The 14,314-nt window shown below is 40.9% G+C and overlaps 1 protein-coding gene and 1 long non-coding RNA gene across 2 annotated transcripts; both read right to left on the bottom strand.

The window, feature by feature from the left end:
* Positions 1-3,929: 3,929 nt before the first annotated feature.
* On the bottom strand, positions 3,930-9,118 carry LOC108437139 (5-hydroxytryptamine receptor 3A-like). Its single transcript, XM_017714040.1, has 7 exons — positions 9,084-9,118; positions 8,889-8,995; positions 6,680-6,849; positions 6,458-6,579; positions 5,126-5,336; positions 4,567-4,704; positions 3,930-4,189 (listed from the first exon to the last, which is right to left on the bottom strand). Exons 1-7 carry the CDS (start codon positions 9,084-9,086, stop codon positions 3,930-3,932), a joined length of 1,011 nt encoding a protein of 336 aa, XP_017569529.1. The 5' UTR covers positions 9,087-9,118.
* A 374-nt stretch (positions 9,119-9,492) lies between these two features.
* On the bottom strand, positions 9,493-9,996 carry LOC108437170. The gene is made up of 3 exons (XR_001858590.1): positions 9,954-9,996; positions 9,801-9,866; positions 9,493-9,573 (listed from the first exon to the last, which is right to left on the bottom strand). It is a non-coding gene; the product is annotated as an uncharacterized LOC108437170 (long non-coding RNA).
* Positions 9,997-14,314: the final 4,318 nt, after the last annotated feature.

The following is a 14,314-nucleotide window of genomic DNA, read 5'->3' as shown; positions in this document are numbered from 1 at the left end:
TGAATCTTTTTCCCGAGAACAAACATCGGATGGCAGTTTAAAAGGCTCCACTACTCCAGCATGTGTCTAATGTGTGACGTAAGAGCAACGCACAGCTGAAGCACCTATTCCCAAGTGTAAACACGACTATGTGATGTCTCCAAACTTGTTTTACTGGCACATAAGTTTGTTATACTACACCGTCAGTATTATCTCTGATCCTTTCACCTGCTTATGGTCTGAATAGGCGATGAGCAGCAGGACTGCAAACCAAACAAAGGATGGCTTATCTGAGAACTATTCACTTTGCTTTCCGTCATCAGTGCTGTTGATCTTGATGTTAATGGAAGGGAACAATACTACAGTAATGAAGCAGGTTATTACTCCTGTGTGGTGACTCAACTAAGTTTACTCAGTCTGTTGGTTCAGTTGGTTTTGATTCCAGCTGATAATAACACAAAAGTGTGAGTTTGTTTAACGTATTGACAAAGATGTGTAAGTTTGCTTAACTTTGAAATGCCCAGGATCCACCAGCAGGTCCAGGCTTCCATTCTTCAACTCCACCACAGTTTTAGTTTTGCATCATGTCGTTGCTGAATAGCAAGATGACTTTGCAGCTCAGGATAAAGCAATAAGCATATATTTTTGGCTACATGCTGCTCATCTGTATACCTTATAGGAATTATAGAGCCTTGCATACATCTCTCTGCCATGAATGTATTTAAAAAGGTACATTATAGGCCAAAGGCTTACAACAAAACTATATAAAACAATGTGTCAGACATCAAGAAGTGTATTTATAACCATTTCATGTGATTTCTTCCTGTGATTCTGTGTCTTTTAGAGGCGTTAAACACTCTGGACGTCTGGAAGTTTCAGGAGAATGGCACATTTTACATTGAACTATTCCGAATGAGTTTGTATACACCAAAATGATCGAATTATGTAGAAATCTGTGTTTAAATTTGTGCATTTGAGTGAGCCAGTCCCATCGAGGAATGATATTATGAAGCAGCACGACTGTTTTCTGCTTTTCTCATGTCTTTTTCTACCCTACATCTAATTATTCCTCACAGGAGCGTCTCTGTATTATCAGCTTGATTTTGCCATTTGAGTTAATGAGGAATGTATAGCTACGGTTAAGGTTACATGATTAAAGTCTTCTGTGAACAGAAGATATCTCAGCTTTTGCATTTGTTTCTGATAAGTAAGTACACTGTTAGAAATAAAGGTCTCATGCAGGTACATGATTCGTCCATCAAGGTACAAAGAATGTAAGCGCACCCTCAAAGGTGCAGCAGCGGTTTTAAGGTCCAGTGGTGGAGCTTAAGTAAGATTTTCCCAGTGGAAAAGTTGGTATTTGTTCCTTTTCGTAACCGAATGTTTTAAATCAGAGCAGTAGAGTAAAAGCCTGGAGGCGGGGCGGGGTGTGTGGAGTCAGTCCAGCTTAGAACAGATCATTTCAGTGGATTATGGTTCAGTTATGTTCCCTGACTAAAGGCACTGAGATGCACCCCTGAGGGCACCACCCCAGTGACAGGAGGGGCACTGCCCCAGTGACAGGAGGGGCACTGCCCCAGTGACAGGAGGGGTACTGCCCCAGTGACAGGAGGGGTACTGCCCCAGTGACAGGAGGGGTACTGCCCCAGTGACAGGAGGGGCACTGCCCCAGTGACAGCAGGGGTACTGCCCCAGTGACAGGAGGGGTACTGCCCCAGTGACAGGAGGGGTACTGCCCCAGTGACAGGAGGGGTACTGCCCCAGTGACAGGAGGGGTACTGCCCCAGTGACAGTGCCGTACCTTTTTTTTTCTGAGTGTAGGCGAAGCTGTTTTTGAGCTTCTGCATTGGTTTATACCAGTTTTTGTTGTTACATTCACCAAAGACAGACACCAAAATCAAGAAGACGGCTAAAACTGAGACGACATGTAGAGTTCTGCGCAAAAGTCTTAGGCACTTAAGTACATTATTTAAATCCATTTATTTTGCCATTAAGTGCATTTTTGCTTGTAAAATCAACATAAACCATTAGAATTGATGCAAAAAAACATATATACTGTAAAAACACCTGTTGTAGCATAGAATTGTTAAATTCCATCACCAACACACTGGATTCATCTTAATAAAGGACTGATTCATATTTGTTATGTTAAATGACAACTACAGCTAATACCGGGCAACCAACGAAGAGGGGAAATGGATGAGCTGATGATTTCACTTTTCTGACCTGGGCCCGTATTCAGTCTTTTGAAATGGTGTGTTGGAGAGACGTTGACCGACTCAGATTTCACTGTGATAGGAACTGTGGTTCACCATGCAGAACATTTTGTAATGTTGGCCCACAGGCAGATGAATCTGATGATAGTGAGCGCTGTGAACGAGTATTGAATGAGTGCTAAGTCAAAATGTAGTGAAGGATGTGTCTTATTGATTTTACATTTGAGGCCTAAACACTGAGCTGTAGCTTCTTTCTGAGTGCATGTAATGTTAATATGTAAAGATGTACAGCACTGTGTGAAAGTCTTGGGCACCCAAGACTCATTTTCAAAATCTATTTATTTGTGTAGTTTGTGTTTACTTGCTGAGAAATATGAATATTTGAATAAACAAATGTTATAGAATATTAATTAATAATAATAATTATACATATATATTATAATTATACATATATATTTATATACATACATATATATATATATATATATATATATATATATATATATATATATATATATATATATATATACACATACATATATACATATAAAAATACATATATATTATATTATATATATATATAAATATATATATTATATATATATATATATATATATATATATATATATAAAATAAACAGTGATTTTCTGGATGTGAGTGTGTGTGTTGACCCATCTCCAAGTCTCTCCTCGAGGAAGCCCAGTATTATATGTAGTTAAAAAGCAGCTCCTGGTTTGACCAATCAGTGCTCAGTAAATTGAGCTCATGATGTCATTGCTGATATTAACGAGTCTCTGTGGCGGCTGTGAAGGTGTCCAGGAAAAATCTGGACCCGAGAAATTCTTGTTACTGTTTATTGTTTTTCTGTTTATTTGAATTATGAATACGACTTTATTCTAATGTATATTGTGATAAACTCACTGCTGAGGTCAACTGTTTAAAAATTTCTTTAGATGCCTAAAACTTTCACACAGCGCTGTATGATGATGTCAGAAACACTCCTGCTACCGTTCGTGTTTGAGGCTGTACAGGCCTTGCTGGCTCACAGCAGTGCACATCATATTTTATGATTTAATGCTGCTTCTTTCCATTTTAATAAAAGTCTTCTATAGTTCAGCAATGCGTTTTCTTTATTATAATATCATAACATGGGTTTCCATTTCATTTACATTAGACGTAACTGCATATTGGGGTCTTTTTTTTTTTTTTTTTTTTTAGTGATCCTTTAAGTGTTTATTTAGAAAGCTTTCATGAATCCCGTGGCCTAATCATGCCACTGTGGTCCTGCTCTAACAACACAGCCCTTTACTCAAATTCAGAAAAGAATTATAAATAGATGCTACAATATATAACATCAGTCACCTTTGATTTTCGAGAATGTGAGAAGCAAGACGCATAACATTGGACATATTTATTGACTAAACAGTATAGAATTTGTACCTTTGATAAACAGAATCATATACATAGTAACTAGCGGAAGACCTGATGGATCTGCTGTGTGACGCAAGATCAGCAGTCTAGCTTTACTTTGCCTGGTCTTTTAGACGAGGTACGTTTTGACATGCTGAACTTTTTCTCAGAAAAAGCTATAAACTTGAATGGTCCTCTGTACCTAACCCAGCTAAACTGACTTCAAACATGCATATGAAACCATAAGACGGGATGCAGACTGAAACAAGAAGTGACTCGGATCCTCATCGTTTCTTCACACTGTTCATTATTTCACTGATGACTTTATGAACTCCAGAAATCCAGATTATTGATCTTGCAGAATTCTGTTCTGGTAATGGCAATGAAACACATGGTGTAAATAACATCAATGCAAAAGTAGATCCAGAAGCAGATTTTGTCGAAACGGTTTGCGAACAACTGCATCTTCTTCGACCCCTCATTGGCCGTCTCCATGTTCTCCAGGAACGTCACAACTTTCTGGAGTGAAGCTACCTCTGTAGACACGTCAGCACAGACTGTGGCCACACCATTCAGGCTTATATCTGTCAAAAAAAAGACAAGTAATGTGTTTCATCTTTTCAGAGTAGCTGAGTGTGTGTTACCGAGGTAAAGAGGGAAAAGCTGAGCTGTTCACAATGACTGTTTATAATCTTGAGAGTCTATGGTTGTCCAGAAAGGGTTGCATAGGGCAGGACCATAGGAGAACCACCTTTATTGTATAGAACCTAACTAACCAGTGCTTTCTGGTTTTATTAGCAATTCACACACTGTCCCAGCTTTTTTGGGAATTTTGCAAGTCAGGTAGCCGTTCCCGTAACGTTTACCGTATCTGTCAGATGTCTGCACTGGTTTGGTGGTAGACTGCTGTGATGTTCGCAATATTCTTCAGTATTTCAACAGTTATCTTTTTACAGCCTACCCTGCTTTGTATCATTCGTGGCTTCGAGTTTCAGGAGTGTGCAGCAGAAGAGACTCCCATCCACAGATAGGCGCGTGAAGATCATGGATGCCAGCAAGCTCACAACCAGAACGACCAAACAGAAGCAGAAATGGTAACCTGGCAAATACAAACAAAATGATTTGGCATTGCACTATATACACAGCTCACGAATATCAACAGAAGTCAGCATGTTGTTGTTGTCGGAAGAAAACCTTGTATCTCCAAAATGTTAACTTTACAGGAGAAGGAAAAAACCTACTTTACTTTTAATGGAAGTCAATGGAACCAGACATTTTCCCATGTCCCAGGTCATTTTGGGCCGTTTCATTTTGTCCAACGGTCGTGAAACTCGTGTACAATGTAAAGAGCCATAGGAATTCTCAAATTGTGTCAAAAACTGAAAAATGACAAAAATGGAGATACGAGGTTTTCTTCCGACAGCAGCGATATTTACTAGATTCACTGCATGACCTTAACATTGTTTTGACCATCCCCAAAACTCACCCAAGGGTCATCTTCATCACAGATTACTACTCACGTATTAGAGGGCTACAGAGGCCAGTGTCAGGAAGACTGTCAGTGAGGATGAGGAGGGACATGGTGAAGCTGAGGACCAGCGTGATTTTGAAGGAGCTGCGCTTTCCCCCTTCCAGCGGCAGAGCAAAGCTCACCAGGTCAGCCACCATGATGAGCACACTGGGCAGGATTAGTGTCACTACTGTGTTGAAGGGGTTGATGGACATGGTTACCTGACAGGTTAGAGGGAAGAGGTTGAGGTGCAGAATCAGGGTGGGGAGAACCGTTGTTATTAGAATGCTACCAGAAGAGAACAGCAGATTAAACGGCACTGTTTGTCTTCGCCTTAAAGGATTAACGGCGGAGCTGCTACAGGTGTGCTTAATGAGACAGAATGCTGAACTCTGTGGAGTTGTGGCCTGGACGGATGTGAGTTTGGAGTGCATTCTAATAATAATTTTAATCTTAAACGAGCTTTTAAAACTTAGAAATGGTCATAATGCAGATGGTGTAATGCTCTAATAAAAGATGCCTCTTCAGTGGTTATCTATAGAATCATGAACACCCAAAGAGCCATCTGCATGCCTAAAGATTTCCTTGCATGGTGAAATGGTTCCTATCGAATGTGCTGTTGATGTTGATTTAATGACGTCTGAAATGACTGCGAACTTCATACAGTTGGCCCTGTGTTACGCTCAGTCTTGGGGGACGCATGATTTTCTCCTCTGATATAACAATAAACCACTGGGCAGGTTAAATGGCAGAGATTCATGACATCTGGGAAAACATTAAAGTATATGGCAAAAATCACACGTGTGCAGCGCTGTGTGAAAGTTTTAGGCGTCTAAGCAAACTTTTAACCAGTTTCCCTCAGCAGTGAGTTTATCACAATATACATTAGAATAAAGTCGTATTCATAATTCAAATAAACAGAAAAACAATAAACAGTAACAAGAATTTCTCGGGTCCAGATTTTTCCTGGACACCTTCACAGCCGCCACAGAGACTCGTTAATATCATCAATGACATCATGAGCTCAATTTACTGAGCACTGATTGGTCAAACCAGGAGCTGCTTTTTAACTACATATAATACTGGGCTTCCTCGAGGAGGAGAGGCTTGGAGATGGGTAAACAAACACACCAACATCCAGAAATTAATGTTAATTAATGTTAATTAATTCTATAAATTTTGTTTATTCAAATATTAACACTTTTCTCAACAAATAAACACAAACTACACAAATAAATAGATTTTGAAAATGAGTCTTGGGTGCCTGAGACTTTCACACAGTGCTGTATTTTCTACATGGTTATCGAAATACTAACTGTATCCTTCTTTTAACTGTCCTTACAGAGAGATAGTTGCGATCCAGTCTGTTTTCGTTTCCATGAAGCTCCACTGACAAGGTCCGCCATTCCCCACGACTGGTTCCCACTGTAGATATGTTTCCATACTGGAAACGCAGGCCACAAGCTGAACCAACACAACAGTGAAACACAAAAATGGTCATGTGTGCCATTTATAAAACACCAATACAGCAGTGTAAATGAAGGTAAATTGGCCTTTAACCTACAGCTTTGGCTCCATCCATTCAGGGCCACTGGGCATGCATCCGTGACAAAAGGGTAGTTGAACAGGTTGATTCCACACACTACTGTAGTGTACATTTGGATTGAATGCTGCACAGTGCCGTCCTGACTGACCAGTATATCAGAAGAGACAGGTTTCACCTCTGTCTCAACTCTACCGCAACAAGAGAGATCCGAGAAAGAAAATCAGGGCAAATTTATAGAACATTACATTGATAGTGATACGCTAATTAGTAGTTTATAACACAAAAGCAGCCACATACAATAAAGTGATTATGAAAAGGTGTGACTGTATTTAACCTCTCGTTCAGCTATTGTTAATATAACAAAGTCATGTAGGTTTTCTTTAAATTTCGTTTTACCTGGTTTTCACTGTAATGTGAAACAAACATATTTCACACTTTATAGCTTAGAAGGGCAAAATGATGCTTTCAGTTCTTTAACTGTTTGATGTTCAAGTAGTTCAGTCAATAACTGAGCTGTTATAACAGAGGTCTAAAATTGCTTCTTCTTTATTTGCTGAAAAAAGTGTTAAGATTATTAATTAATAATGATTTTATATATATATATATAAAATAGTGGTTTTCTGGATGTTGGTGTGTTTGTTTACCCATCTCCAAGCCGCTCCTTGAGGAAGCCCAGTAATATATGTAGTTAAAAAGCAGCTCCTGGTTTGACCAATCAGTGCTCAGTAAATTGAGCTCATGATGTAATTGATGATATTAACGAGTCTCTGTGGCGGCTGTGAAGGTGTCCAGGAAAAATCTGGACCCGAGAAATTCTTGTTACTGTTTATTGTTTTTCTGTTTATTTTAATTATGAATACGACTTTATTCTAATGTATATTGTGATAAACTCACTGCTGAGGTTAAAAATTTGGTTAAAAATTTGCTTAGACGCCTAAAACTTTCACACAACACTGTATCTTTACAAGGGTGGCACAGTAAGGCAAATTAAAGACACAGACAGTGGATTTAACTCTATTTCACCTAATTTACATACAACTTTAAATTCCCTTTAAACTCATTATTTAAGTATATTTCAGTATTTGAAGTGCTTGCATGTCCATATTGATGCCCAAATACTATTTTTTGGGGGGGATTTTTACCCGATTTTCTCCCTAGTGTAGTCGACTCCAGTTCCACCCTTTAGTTAAGACTCCCCCAGTCACACTATAATATCAACGCTAGGAGGGTGAAGGCAGCACAGGCTTCCTCTGAGACCTGTGAAGCTCCAACGCTTCTTTTCAAACTGCTGCTCATGCAACGTCAGACAGCTGAACGCACTTGGAGGAAAGAGCTAACCGCCAGATCTACGTCAATGAGTTAGCTTAGAGTTAGGTGATGGGGGGAGAAGGAGGGGGGCATCCAACCCACCCAGAGAGAGCGAGGCCAGTTGTGCTCTCTTGGAGATCTCGAGATCTCCTGATGATCAGGCCAACGCTTAGACGGCTGCTCCACTCAGGAGCCCAGATACTACATTTTGCATTGGTGCGGAATCTTGTGGAAATTTCTCGTTGCTGCCTTGTTTTTTGTCACTATATAAAAAAGCACAGTGCTGTTTTTATTGCTGGAAGCAGCTTCTGAACAAACATGAACACACATTCAGAGCAAAATTCAAAGGGCTAAGAACTCACGACTGATTCATTAAATCGATGTAACAATCAAAGGTGAATGAAGTGCAGTCGTACGCAAAGGTTTGAAAACCCCCTCAGTCAAATGACATGTTTTGGTACATGTTCCTCTGAGGGCAAAGCAGTAAATGTAAAAGGCAAATTTCAAATGAAAACTCATATTTATAATGCATATGACTGCATGTTCCTATTCTTATGCTCAAAATAAACATCTACAAATTTTGGGCTTTGTTATTCTTGACATTACCTGAAATAGTGACACACTTTCTCAAAATTTTGACTTGCTATTTCAAGATAATGACTTAGAATCTCATACTAATGACTCCATGCATTTCTACAACTCTTCATATCGAACTCATTATTTCAATATTTCAAAATACTGAGTCAAGGTTTTGATATGCTGCTGGGAGAAGACTAAACAGAGAAGGTTTATAATAAAGAGGCTATTTTTTTTTCCTATACCCGGTGGGAATGTGCTTCCATATGTTGTCATAGCAGGAGAGTAGATTTAAAAGCAGGAATAGTCTGGACTTTGCCTCAGGATTAAATGGTCAACTCACGCATTGTCCACAGTAAGATCTGGGGTCCAGATTTTGTCCACTGGTAGCATAAGTTCTGTAAACTTGTACTGTTGAGCGGACCATGCGAGGTCTGGGTCTGTCCATTCCTATTAAAGACAGAACACAACAATACAGCATGTGTGAAAACCGTCTATTGGTTGTTATGCACTTCAGATTTGCATCAACAGAACTTACCATTTCAATTTTGATGCGGCTGGAGAAACGTAGAGTTTTTGTATCCTAAGACGTAAAAGGGCAGAAGCGATGTTATGTTAGTTTGGTCATGCAGAGGGTTTTGCCTGCTGCGTTCATTATTGAATGGTCAATTACAGTCGTATGCAAAAATGTAGGCACCCCTTGTCAAATAAGGTGCTTTGATCTCCAGGACTGGACATGTGCAGCCTTGGTGTGGTGGATCTTTTTGCCTTACTTTCACAACACATGTAATTTGAACAGAGGTGCTCAAAGTTTTGCGAGTCCAGAATGAACTGGAAGTCGCTCTGTCTCTTAGGAGGAGGGATACTCACCACAGACAGCGTCTCATACTGGATGGACGTGAGGTTCACCCTGACCGCACAGGTGGGCGGCTGCGGGGGGCTGTACAGCCCCTTTGCGATCAGATCGTTAGCCAGGCATCGACGCGACACACAAGGTGAATCAGCTCCCACCATAACATTGGACCACACTAAGAGATCAGCAGAGGTGGCACAGACATTCATATGATTTTTTTCTGTATATGAACATTCAAAGGACTGAAGTCAAACTCGAAATTGAGTCAGGACTGAAAGTAGCAGCCTTTCTCTTATACAGCTGTGATGTAAGCAGCATCGATAAAGCAATGTGATCGGATCTGAACAGATATTTGCAGATATCTGTTGTCTAAATAAATAAATAGTAACATAAATTTCCTACCAATTAAATGAGAAAGGATGCAGAAAACGTTCAAGATTCTCTTTGCAGGAACCATGTTGTCTTTCCCTACAAGCATAAAATAAGCTAGACAAGGATTTCTTCACTGTACAGGATCAACATACACCTAAAAAATATGAACCAGCTTAAATCTACCTTCAGTAGCTTGACCTGGATACAGGATCTGACTCCGCTGCTCTTCCTAGACGTTCTAGAAGACAAACGTCAGGTGGCTCTTAATAAGGCAGCACTATTCACACTGATACTAATTGGCTGTGACGTAAGACCTAAATATACAGCTCATATTTAAAGCAACTGCATCCAAATATAAACATAAACCACACAGTGTAGTCTTACTTTCCCAGCTATTGAGCTGTCATGTACGAAAGCATTGATCTTTAAACACACAAGCATGGTATAATTCTCCATTCAGCTGGGAAGAGGGGACATGCCTGGAATCATCTCTGACAACAATTCATGCTCACAAAGTGTTCTCCGAGTTTTAATTAAGCCATTGAATGAGTGCAGTACAACAAAAGCCATGAGCTTGTAATGACAGTTTGGTGGTGGCTATTCAATGCAAATTAGGCATTCTGTTGGTTTGGGAATGAGAAGCATATTAGCACTACAATATATCTGTATATACCACAGCTTCTAAACTTTTTTATTATTAGATATGTTGGGAAGGTTCATTAGAAGACAAGTTTTTCTATATGAGATTTAATGACGTCCCATTATAAATCCATAGGCATTATATGAGTTGGTCCATAGGCATTAATATGAGTTGGTCCCCTCTTTAAGTTAAGTGATCAATTTTTAATCCCACAAACGGGGAAATTCCACCTCTGCATTTAACCCATCCGTGAAGTGAAACACCACATACACACTAGTGAGCACACACACACTAGGGGCAGTGAGCACACTTGCCCGGAGCGGTGGGCAGCCCTATCCACAGCGCCCGGGGAGCAGTTGGGGGTTAGGTGTCTTGCTCAAGGACACCTCAGTCATGGACTGTCAGCGCTGGGGATTGAACTGGCAACCTTCCAATCACAGGGCCAGTTCCCTAACCTCCAGCTCACGACTGCCCCAGCTTTGCAACTACAACAGCTTCCACTCTTCTATTTTTTTTCCCCCATTCATCCAGAAGCGCATTTGTGAGGTCATTTTGTAGAGTGTTGTTATAGTGTAGTGGCTAACACCTCTGCCTTCTACACTGTAGACTGGGGTTCAATCCCAAGCCTGGTTAAGCACCCTACAATATATCAATAAGAGTCCTTGGGCAAGACTCCTAACACTACATTTGCCCACCTGTGTGAATTGATCAAATTGTAAGTTGCTCTGGATAAGAGTGTCAACCAAAATGCCGTAAATGTAAAGGTCACACACTGATGTTGGACAAAAGAGCCTGGCTCACAATCTCTGTTGAAGTTCATCCTGATGGTGCTGCGGTCAGGACTCTTTGTGCGCAAGTCAAGTGCTTTGACACCAAACTCACCCAGTCAGGCCTTTAGCGACTTTGCTTTGTCATCCTGGAACAGAAAAGGACCTTCCCAAATGTGTTCCTACAAAGTTGGAAGCATACAATTGTCCAAAATCTCCTGAAGCATTGAGTTCCTTTCACTGGAAATAAGGGGCCTTGGCCAACCCCTGACAAACACCCCTTAGCATTATCCCTCCTCCACCAAACGTTACACTTGGTGTAGTGCAGAAAACAGGTAACATTCTCCTGTGTATTTTTATCTTAGGCTTGTGTTTAGCCACAGATCCATGCAAACCCATTTGGTGAAGATCCTAATTTGCCATTTGGAGCGCTTTAGTGAGGGATTCAGCAGAGGACTCAGCTGTCCCACTCCGTGAGTTTGCATGCTTTACTGCTTCATGGCTAAGCTGTAAACTTCATGGTTAGGTGCGTCCATTACACAATGAGAGCACCTACAGTTGATGGGGTAGATCTAGGGGTGGCATCCTGTGACTGCACCATGTTTAAAGTCAATGAGATCATCAGTACGAGTCTGCTGCCAGAATTTGACTATTGAAACTACAAGGCTGTGTGCTTAATTTGATTCGTCTGTTAACAATGGGTGTGGCTGAAACATCTGAATGCAATCAATAGGAGGGGTGCCCCAATCTTTTTGTACACATAATGTGGGTCAGAATTTGCAGGCAGAGCTATACAAGACCAAGAAAGATGTAGAATCCTTTACAGAGTGATTGTATGCCAGTTTTATCAGTGTTGAGCACGAGCTATTATTGCTATTATGAATAACTGCCAGCTAAAAGCTTTTCATGGCTTAAGGGTTTCCACAGATGTGGATGATCAAGTGTGATGCCTAAAATCATGAGATTAACTACAAAGTCAAGCGGCTTAGTATTTTATTGATTTTCAAGAAATTCAAGATATGACATTTAATAATAACTTCACAATTAACATTTACATTGGAGAAAATGAAGAAAATGGAGAAAATGGTCATTTAAAGTACAAACACTGCCCTAATAAAGCCACGTATATCAAACATGGACGAGTAAATAAATATAGTGCTGCCAACAGCGCAACCAGTGAACCAACCATGGGGGCAGTTGTGGGCTGGAGGTTAGGGAGCTGGCCCTGTGACCGGAAGATCGCCGGGTTCGATCCCCAGGGCTGACAGCACATGACTGAGGTGTCCTTGAGCAAGACACCTAACCCCCAACTGCTCCCCGGGCACCGTGGATAGGGCTGCCCACCGCTCTGGGCAAGTGTGTTCACTGCCCCCTAGTGTGTGTGTCTATTCACTAGTGTGTATGTGGTGTTTCACTTCACTTCACGGATGGGTTAAATGCAGAGGTGGAATTTCCCCGTTTGTGGGATTAATAAAGTTTAAAAAAAAAAAAAAAGTGATAGAATTTTTGGACAAAGTCTTCAAGTCAACATTCCTACAGCACTTTTCCCAGGTTCTGATGGCGCGAGTGGTGTAAGCAGCAAGGGCCACTCATTACCAGTGATCAAAGGCAGGTGCCCTTCACTAAATGGCACATTTAGTACAAGTACTTGCCATTTCTGGACGGCGGAGTTGCCACTCCCTGCTGTCAGATGTCCTCCCATTTGTGAGTACTTTTTAATTAACCTACTTGAAAAGAATGAGGTCTCAGTATCCATCCACCCTCACTGATGATCACTTGGAAGCCTGTTTGAGAATTGGCGTCAGTAGCAACTGTCCAGACTACATTTACATTTATTTTTACATTTAACGTATTTGGCAGACGCTCTTATCCAGAGCAACTTACAGTTTGATCATTTTACACAGGGAGGCGAAGGTGGTGTTAGGAGTCTTGCCCAAGGACTCTTATTGGTGTAGTGTAGGGTGTTTACCCAGGTGGGGGATTGAACCCCAGTCTACAGCGTAGAAGGCAGAGGTGTTAACCACTACACTAACCAACCACACTACACAAACCTAGCTGACTCCAATAAGTGTACACCATCAGAATAAGTGGGGATGAGGCTAACCCCTTTTATAAGGCAGATCATGGTGAAAAAGTGGGCACCCCTGGTTTAAAGAGACGCTGTGGTCTAAATGACAAATGGGAACACATCTGTTGTAAACATACTCACATTCTGCAGCACTGCTGTAGTGGTCTCTAAAGTGAGAGTTCACAGTTTGAAGACTGCCAAAATCCCCTTCTGATGATGTACGTTGGAGATGGGAGGAGCTTTTCAAAAACGACAAGATTTTTGAGGGCAGTTAGCTTTCTGTAAGCAGAAAGATGGAAGATAACTAACTGCTCGAAAATCTTATTCCTATAATATAAATTATATATAATATGATATAAAATCTTATTATTACAGTGACAGTCTCATCACAATTATGGCAACTGTCTTTAAATCATCAGTACAATGGCTTAATCAAATGACAGAAATGCCTAATCAGATGAGAAGAAACAAGAAGTTAATCTATCTGTCTAACTACCCCAGTGTGATGCCTTTCCCTGGTTGAAAGGGTAAAAAAATCCATTTTCTGCTGAATAAGGATAGAATTGCTGCTTTCTTTGCAATTCCGTTCAACAACCATAGTTGGGTTACACCACTGCTGCCTTCAGGTGGTCAATGTTGACCAGAACAATAAACTAATGCTCTTCATAGTCAGCTGATGAAGTCGGGTACATCAGAATTTTTGATGCAGCAGAAATTAATTATTTATTAAGATTAAGAGACCCTTATTAGTCCCACAATGGGAATTTCACCTCCGCATTGAACCCGTCCGTGAAGTTTGAAGAACCCTCACTACTGAGCACACACACACTAGGGGGCAGTGAGCACACCTGCCCGGTGCGGTGGGCAGCCCTATCCACGGAGCAGTTGGGGGTTAGGTGTCTTGCTCAAGGAGACCTCAGTCATGGACTGTCAGCTCTGGGGAACGAACCAGCGACCTTCCGGTCACAGGGCCGGCTCCCTGACCTCCAGCCCACGACTGATCAGAGTTGTGATGGAGCTGCTTTGTTTGTGTTTAAAATACCAGATAGGCTAAATGTGTAGATGCTAG

The sequence above is a fragment of the Pygocentrus nattereri genome, chromosome 14, assembly GCF_015220715.1.
Source record: "Pygocentrus nattereri isolate fPygNat1 chromosome 14, fPygNat1.pri, whole genome shotgun sequence".
Lineage (NCBI taxonomy): Eukaryota > Metazoa > Chordata > Actinopteri > Characiformes > Serrasalmidae > Pygocentrus > Pygocentrus nattereri.
Note: the sequence above shows the minus strand (reverse complement) of the source record. Positions and strands in the feature narration are given on the sequence as shown.

Excerpts from the sequence above, each read along its gene's own strand:
- LOC108437139 (XM_017714040.1), bottom strand. Across the intron at positions 5,337-6,457 it reads TGGATCGCAACTATCTCTCT|GTAACCATGTCCATCAACCC; the intron begins GTAAGGACAGTT and ends CTAACCTGTCAG. Across the intron at positions 4,190-4,566 it reads CACGAATGATACAAAGCAGG|ATATAAGCCTGAATGGTGTG; the intron begins GTAGGCTGTAAA and ends TTTTTTTGACAG.